The sequence below is a fragment of the Suricata suricatta genome, chromosome 11 (genome assembly GCF_006229205.1).
Source record: "Suricata suricatta isolate VVHF042 chromosome 11, meerkat_22Aug2017_6uvM2_HiC, whole genome shotgun sequence".
Classification (NCBI taxonomy): Eukaryota; Metazoa; Chordata; class Mammalia; order Carnivora; family Herpestidae; genus Suricata; species Suricata suricatta.
In genome coordinates, this window is record NC_043710.1 from 108,118,813 (window position 1) to 108,127,241 (window position 8,429).

At 56.8% G+C, this 8,429-nt stretch overlaps 2 protein-coding genes across 2 annotated transcripts in view; one reads left to right on the top strand and one right to left on the bottom strand.

Moving 5' to 3' along the window:
• TMPRSS13 (transmembrane serine protease 13) overlaps nt 1-6,360 on the bottom strand; it is a 57,260-nt gene extending 50,900 nt beyond the window's left edge. Inside the window, exon 1 of the mRNA XM_029915702.1 lies at nt 6,088-6,360. Within this exon, the coding sequence (XP_029771562.1) occupies nt 6,088-6,221 (134 nt within the window). The 5' untranslated portion in view covers nt 6,222-6,360. The remainder of the gene's footprint in view (nt 1-6,087) is intronic.
• Nucleotides 6,361-7,938: 1,578 nt separating this feature from the next.
• The window catches only part of IL10RA (interleukin 10 receptor subunit alpha), a 13,875-nt gene continuing 13,384 nt past the window's right edge, over nt 7,939-8,429 (top strand). The window contains exons 1-2 of the mRNA XM_029915703.1: nt 7,939-7,948; nt 8,157-8,329. Of these exons, the coding sequence (XP_029771563.1) occupies nt 7,939-7,948; nt 8,157-8,329 (183 nt within the window). The remainder of the gene's footprint in view (nt 7,949-8,156; nt 8,330-8,429) is intronic.

Sequence of the window (8,429 nt, forward strand, 5' to 3'; positions counted from 1 at the left end):
CGGGGGGACCACAGACACGGAGGGACCACGGACGTGGGGGGACCACGGGCGTGGAGGGACCACGGACGCAGAGGGACCATGGATGTGGGGGGACCACGGACGCGGAGGGACCACGGACGCGGGGGGACCACAGGCGCGGGGGGACCACGGACGCGGGGGGACCACGGACATGGGAGGACCACAGACACGGAGGGACCACGGACGCGGAGGGACCACGGACGTGGAGGGACCACGGACGCAGAGGGACCACGGACGCGGGGGGACCACGGATGTGGGGGGACCACGGACGCGGACACGGAGGGACCATGGACACAGAGGAACCACAGGCGCAGAGGGACCACAGACACGGAGGGACCACGGATGCAGAGGGACCACGGACGCAGAGGGACCATGGACGTGGGGGGACCACAGACATGGAGGGACCACGGGCGCGGAGGGACCACAGATAAGAACTTCATGAACCCAGAGTATTTGTTACTCCAGCTCCCTGAAACTAGAATTTCTACAAATGTGTAACATTAAACACGAGTCACTATTTGATTTCATACTGTGCATCACAGTTTCCATAAAAATGGTATCTATTTCTGACTATTTCTTAATCAAAGGATGTTTAGGTGTTAAAAATTCTTTAAGAAATGTAAAACTAAGCGTGCCACACCCAAGAATGCTAAAGAAGCTGCAGAAGAAATGCTCATCTTCCTCTCACGGCCCGGGTCTCTTCGGTGTCCCGGGAGCAGGGGTGGGGCGGGTGGGGCAGTGCAGGCAGGAAGGATGCTGGCCACGAGACCCCGGGGAGGCCAGCAGGACCCTCTGCACCCGTCACCACAGCCACCACGAAACAGAGCTTGGAAGAAGGTGCAAAGGGCATTAACCCATTCGTTCCTGGTTCCCAAAGGTCAGATGACCACAGAGTGAATCCGAGAGTGAGGTGTGAATCTGCCGTTGCCTAAGTGAGTTCTTCCTCTCTGACTTTCATTTTCTTATAAATTATAAGAATGTCCCTGGACTGCAGCTTCCCTCTTCCCGTGACCCCTCCCACACACCATCTGCCGGACATGCGCACACGCTCCCCACTCAGTGTCCCTGGCCAACCTTCAGTTACCATTTCTTCTACTTGCTGTTAATTCTGTGAAAGAGGAAAGACCTTATTTCCACTATGACCCGGGACAGAAGCGGGGGCAGATGAACTGACCTCCATTCAAGGATTTCAGGATCCTACGGGGACATCGGAACCTCGAGCGATGGGGGGGGGGGGAGCAGGTTTGGGGTTGTGGGCTGGTCAAGGGAGGCTTGGCCTGGCAGTGAGCACAAAGAAGACCTGATCCGTTAGATAGAGAGATAGATAGAGAGATAGAGAGATAGAGAGATGATTGATAGAGAGATAGACGGTCAGATAAAAACAACACCAATATCCCACATGTGTATTACACCTTGGACTTGACAAAATGCCATCTACCTAAGCTGGTCCTTCTGATATTCCATCAGTTACTTGTTACAGGCTTAAATCCCCCTGAAAGTCCATGCACCTGATAAGGACACTGTTTGGCTAACTTTTGTGCCCCGCAGTGGCTAGTGGAGGGCCCCCAAAACTGTTGGTGGACGTCATTCCTACCGGCATCGCAATGAAGAGGCATCCTCCTCGCCTGACAGCTAAGAGACCCGACACCTGAGGCCCAGCACAGATGGCAGATGGGTCTCGGGTCCTCCCATCAAGCAACTGCTGCCAGCAGACATCCAGGGGGACATTAGCCTTTAAACACCTGAAATTACAAACCCAGTGCTGCTGGAGGGGAGGTGGGTGGGGGATGGGCGAAACGGCTGGTGGGCGGTGAGGACAGCACTTGTCAGGGTGAGCGCTGGCTGTTGTGTGGAAGCAATGAGTCACTCGACTCCCCGCCGGACCCGAATATGACACCGGGTGTTAACTAACTCGAATATAAATAAAAACTTGCAGAAAAAACAAAGTACTTGAAATCAGTTACCTAAAATGCAAGGGGTTACAGGCAGGTTTTTTTTAATTTTTTAATGTTTTTTTATTTTTGAGAGAGAGAGACAGAGAGGGACAGAGAGCAAGCAGGAGAGGGGCAGAGAGAGAGGGAGCCACAGAATGGGAAGCAGGCTCCAGGCTCCGAGCTGTCAGCACAGAGCCCGACGCGGGGCTCGAACCCACGAGATCATAACCTGAGCTGAAGCCAGATGCTCAACCAGGCGCCCCGGTTACAGGCAGTTTATGTGCCACAAAGTAGTAATTACGGTTTGTCTCTAGGTGGGAGCCTCCCGCTGTCAGGCGAACCTCCGTAGTCAAGTCCATACGAAGTCACTGCCCGTCCCGCATTCTGGCCCAAGCCCCGGACAGCAGCCGTGGGCCGGGCAGGTGCCTGGGGGAGGCGTTCCAGGTCGCTGGCCAAGGTCAGCTGAGCATCCCCTCAGCAGAGCCGCGGCCCCGCGGAGTCGGGCGCTTCTCCCCAACTCTGAGCGTGGGCGTCTCATTCAATACCTGCAAAACCCTGATCCTTGTGCCGGTATCGCTTACAGAGGACCGGGAGCCCAGACAGGGCAGGAGGGACGCAGCCCTGGGCTGCCCCCGCCGCCTCACACCCCTCTCCCTCCCGCGGGGGACGGACGGGCAAGGCCCTGGATCGGCCTCACCTGCCACCACCTGAGGCCACACGGCTACCGGCCCAACTACACTCTTACCTAAGACTCAGGCACATGTGAAGAAATACGCAAGGGCGCCGGGGGGCTCAGTCGGTTGGGCCTCTGATTTCGGCTCAGGTCAGACCTCACGTTCGTGGGTTTGAGCCCCGCGTCGGGCTCTGTGCTGGCGGCTAGCTCAGAGCCTGGAGCCCGTTTCAGATCCTGGGTCTCCCTCTCTCTCTGCCCCTTCCCCTGCTCGCACTGTCTCTCTCTCTCTCATTCTCAAAAACAAGCAAACATTAAAAAAAGAAAGAAAGAAAAGAAATAAGTGAGCAACCAGCCCTCTGTGGACCACGGAGCTGGGGCTAGGCCTTCCCCTTGAAGGATAGTCACGTTCCTACTGTAAATCCCCTTAAAAAATTAAAAAAAAAAAAACAGTGGGCCTTACGCAGGAGGAGGAAGGCCCCTCCTCTCCGGGGACAACGAAGGTGCTCAGAGAGGCCTGCAGATTCCCCGGGCGGCAGTCGGCTGGCCTCCCCCTGCGGCCACGGCTGGGAGCCAGGTGAGGTTTGCAGGACGGGCTGCGGGGGGGGCGGGCTCCGAGCGGCTGCTTCTTAAAGTCGTTGAAAACCAGCTCTTTGGTATTTTTATTATTCACAAGCCTCCCCGGGTATTTTAATGCTACGGGGTTGGGGGGAGGCAGCGGGGCCTGGGTGGCTCAGCTGGCAGTTGGTTGAGCCTCTGACTCTTGATTTTGGCTCAGGTCATGACCTTGATGTCAGCTCATGGTCGTGGGATGGAGCCCTACATCAGCCTCCGCACTCAGTGCGGAGCCTGATTAAGATTCTCCTTCTCTCTCCCCTGCCCACGCTCCCCCCACCTCTCTCTCTCTCTCTAAAAAATAAATTTAAAAAATATGAAGAATGCTTGGGGCGCCTGGGGGGCTCAGTCAGTTAAACATCCAGCCTCGGCTCAGGTCATGATCTCGCAGTCTGTGAGTTCGAGCCCAATGTCAGCTCAGAGCCCGGAGCTGCTTCGGATTCTGTCTCCCTCTCTCTCTGCCCCCTCCCACTTATGTCCTGTCTCTCTGTGTCTCTCAAAAATGAATAAATGTTAAAAATTGGTTTTAAAAAGAGGAAGGCTTTGGGCACTGTGTCCACGCATCGAGCAGCCTCAGGCCACCGCCGTCAGACACAGAGCGGAGCTGTGAGGCCCCGGACGGCTCCGGGCCTGTGGGGCTCCCCGGAGGATCCGCGAGGGATCTGGGAATGAGACCCCACGAGCAGGTACACTTCCTGCATTCGTGGGACGGGGGCTCAGACTGCTGCTAATTTTGGAATCAGAGGGAAATGACACCCCTAACAACTGGAAAAGTCAAGGTCATCTGGACCACAGAACACACACACAGCTTCCTCTTGAAATGACATGGGGTATTTTTGTCAATGTTCTGTTCTTTTATTTTTTTAATGTTTTATTTATTTTTGATACAGAGAGAGACAGAGCATGAGAGGGGGAGGGGCAGAGAGAGAAGGAGACACAGAACCGGAAGCAGGCTCCAGGCTCTGAGCTGTCAGCACAGAGCCCGACACGGGGCTCGAACCCACGAACATGAGATCATGATCTGAGCCGAAGTCAGAGGCTTAACCGACTGAGCCTCTAGGCGCCCCAATCAATGTTCTGCTCTTAACCTGCTGCACCCCAAGTTCACAAAGCAGTGACAACGGACTAGGGCCTCACCATCCCCGATGAGAGGACTGCTCACTTGCAGGGGAGACGTCCCAAGTACAACCAAAGGCCCCGGCCGGGAGGGGGCGGGGCTCTGCACCAGACACAGCCAGGAGAGAGATCAAGTGCACGCAGGCGCAGACGCAGGAAAGGGGCTGGCCCTCTCCGGCCGGTGTGCGGCCTTTCTGCTGAATACTTCTAACAACCACACCCCTGTCCTCCGGGCAGCCTTTGACGGCTGTCAGACACTTTGAACCGGGCCTCCCCACAGCCCAGGAGGGGTTACCATGATTCCAGTCGGGCCAGTGGCTGAGAGAGGTGGAAAGCCTGGTCCAGAGGCACTCGGCCGGCAGTGGCCAGGCCGGGGCTCGAACCAGGTCTCCAGTTTCCAAGACCCCCCAGCCTTCTCCCAGGAGCCTGTGAGCCTGGGGCACTGACCAACAGAATGTCCTAGTGTGAGGTTACAGGCGTAAGAAAGCTCTTCGCTCCAACTCTGCTGACTCAAGGCGATTAGCAGGAGAGGTTTCTCAACTGGTAGATCAATATTTCCTCCTCTTGGGGCGCCCGGGGGGCACAGTCCCTTAAGCATCCGACTCTTGACTTCAGCTCAGGTCATGATCTCACGAATCATGAGTTCAGGCCCCACAGTGGGCTCTGTGCTGACAGCAAGGAGCCCGCTGGGGATTCTCTCTCTCCTCTCTGTCTGCCCCTCCCCCTCACAAAAAAATAAACTTAAAAAAAATATATATATGTATATCTTCCTCTTTCCTCTAGGCCGGTGGGGAAGACGCCGGCCTGCGGCCTTCCTCGTGTTCTGCAAGCTCAGTGCCGGGGAACACCAGGGGAAGAGACGTGAGCTTCCGTCTGAAGACCAGGGGTGTGATTCTGCCATTAACCAGCAGGTCCCTCAGCTAGTCACCTCCCTGCTCCAAGTTTCTTCTCTTTAAAGTACAAATCCGCCAGGGCCCTCTCCTGCCCCAAGCCCTTCAGGGATGCCTGTCACCCACCTAGCTGATACTCAAACAAGTCCCCACTCAAGTCTGAGTCCTCAGAGAAGGGGGGCAGCCCCTTCCGAGCTCAGCCAGGAGGGCGTCAGGCGGACAGTGAAGGGACCCGGACGTGAATGCGGTTCCTGGACAACAGCCAGAGAGCCCCTCCGGGAGCCGGGCTGGCCTTCGGTGGCCCCTTCGCCCTGCCTCTGTGGCTGCCCCTGACCCAGTGACTCCAAGTGTGCTCAGGCCGTCCCCTCTCTGCTCCCCAGGGTCGGTTCCGTCTAGGGCTCTCTCCGTTCTGTGTAGCTCTGACACGGCGATCACAAGGCCTGGAACTTCCCCAGTCACCAGTCAGGGACAGAAACTGCAAGCTCTGCCTCTTACCACACATCCAAACAAGGACTTCCTACCCTCCCAGAGGTCCACCCTCCCCGCAGGGCGCCCGGGAGAAACGGCATCATCCCGAAGACCAGGGGGAAGTAAAGCGAAAATGAGAGCTCAAAATTTGGAATCATCCAGAGCTCAAAATTTGCCCTAAAACTTTCCCAGGGTGGCCATGGGGACAAGATGTCTACCCGGCCCCGCCCACAGCTCTTCTGGGGCTCACCACACTCCCTCCACCCACAGCCCTCGCGCTGAGCTGTTCCTCTCGCCCACCCCACCCCCTCTCGCAATGCCCTGCACGTCGGTCTTCCCCAACAACTCTTCCAAGACAGGAAGGGGCGTGGCTTACATGGTAGTGGGAACAGGAGTTCTGGAGAGACCTGGGCAGGGGCCTGCCCCTCGCCGGCCGAGTGATGCAGAGGGCGGCTTGGTCTCCGACCTCACGACTCCATCTCTGAAACACCGGTGACGACGCAATCTCATGGGTGGCAGTAGGATTCCGTGAGGCAACGTCTGCCTGGATCGGGATACCCAGCACCAGCTGGCGTGACGGAAATCCCCAAATCTCAGGAACTAGACACAAGCGTTCACTCCTCACCGAAGTCACAGGCTCGTTCCCCTCCGAGACGTGATTCAGGGACCCAGGCCCCTCCCGTCCCCTTGGAGCCCCCCACTGGCCCCCTTCCAGCGAGCTGAGAGAAGAACAAAGTCAGAGCTACAGGCACGCCAAGGAAGCGGCACCCACCAGCCCAACTTCACAGCGGCTACAACCCAGTCACGTACCCCACCTAACTGCAAGGAAGCAGGAAACTCAGCTGCTCTGAATATCAGAAATCACAGAACCTTAGGGCAGAACACTGAAATTACATAACTGAATGCAAACCAAAACAAACATAGGAATTTCTTTTTTAAAAAAGGCATGGTGAGGGCACCTGGGGGGCTCAGGCGGTTAAGCATGCGACTTCGGCTCAGGTCACTACCTCTCCGCTCATGAGTTCGAGCCCCACGTCCGGCTCTGTGCTGACAGCTCAGAGCCTGGAGCTGCTTCAGATTCTGTGTCTCCCTCTGCCTTTACCCTGCTCGGCCGCTCTCTCTCTCTCTTTCTCTCTCAAAAATAAGTAAACATTAAAAGAAAAAAAAAAGGTATGGTAATCATATGTCTGACCTAATTCCTGTTCTGGGTGCTTCTGGGAGGCAGCAGGGTACATGGGGATAGCTTATATTCAATGCAGGCTCCGCCCTGAGCAAAACATTAATCTTAAAACAGGAATGCTAATTTATGCACTTTACAGGGGTCTTCAAAAGCGCCATGTTCTCCCATCTCAAAGTACACGCTGCCCTCTGCCTGGAACGGCCTCCTTGTCTGTCTTTACCCAACGAGCTGCCTCCTGTTCATCCCTCAAGTATCAGCTTAAATACCACCTCCTCCAGGAAGCCTTCCTTATCCTCTCCCCCACGTTACGGATGAGTGCCTGTTTCCTGGGTACTTCCTTCCCGGCCCACTTCCCACAACATACTAACACCTCTGCTGACTTTCTGCCTCTAGCTAACTTGTACATTTCTTGGGGGAAGAGACCTTGTTCTGATCACCATTCTATCCTCAGCTTTAATACAGGATCCGGCCCAAACCGAGTGCGCAGAAAACAAAATTGGCATGTGAATGAATTCAGAATCCTGACGGTCAGTCAACACGGCCCTGGGGTAAGACTTTTAAACTCTTGTAACTCAAACGAGCAAACAAAACAAGTTCAGCCACGCACCCCTCCTTCAAAAGGTCAGTGGTGGCTGAGAAGTCACCTCAGAAGGCGGCCACACCCCTGGGGTCACGCCTGGGTACTTCTGAGCAACTGGCCACTCAACCTTCCAGTTGAGCCACAGAGAGGGCAGAAAACATTCTCACACCAAAAACCCTGGACTCTTTCTGGCAGCTGACCCGAGGGTGGGGCATAAGCGCTGTCCACTGAGGGCGGCTCTGACCGTGCCTGCGACCCCACTCTCGGGGCAGCTGGGGCGCCCGACCCTCACTAGCCACCATCAGAGAGCGAGGTCTTCCTATCCCACAGCGGACCCTCAGCCCAGAATAGGACCCCCCCCCAACACGCCCACAGACTGAAGCAGGTGCGACCGCACAACCAAAGTGAAGCGGACGAGCTTTCACATCTCCGGTGCACCTGGAGTGAAGTCTCATTTGAGTCAAGTGATGCCCAAGCGTGAGTAACGGATGATGTGCTACCCAGCCCCCCGGGAGTGTTACTACCAGCGGAAAAAATAAAATAAAATAAAGGGGGGAAAGGCTCTAAACGTGAGATTTCAGGCCACCGAGGGACACGGAAAGCAACTGAAGGAAGTCGCGGACACCCCGTTAAGTCAGGGAGAGGCCCGCCCCCAGCGCCCGGGACCCTCTCCTCCCTTCCCCAGCTCCCAGCGGCCGCCTTGGCCGCAACTCCAATCCCAGGCCCCTTCGTCCATCCGGCAAAATCCGCTCCGACACCCTCACCCCGCTGCCCGCACCCCCCCACCCCTGCCCCGGGCTGCGCTGCGGCTTTCACGCGCTCGCACGGGGCGGCCTCGGGAGCGGGGAGGGGAGGGCTGTGCGAGCCCCGTCCCCGCCCGGGACGGCCCCGGTCCCCCACGCCCCCGCCCCCACTCGCCTCCCTGCGGCCGCGCACGGCCATCCGGAGGCGCGGCCTG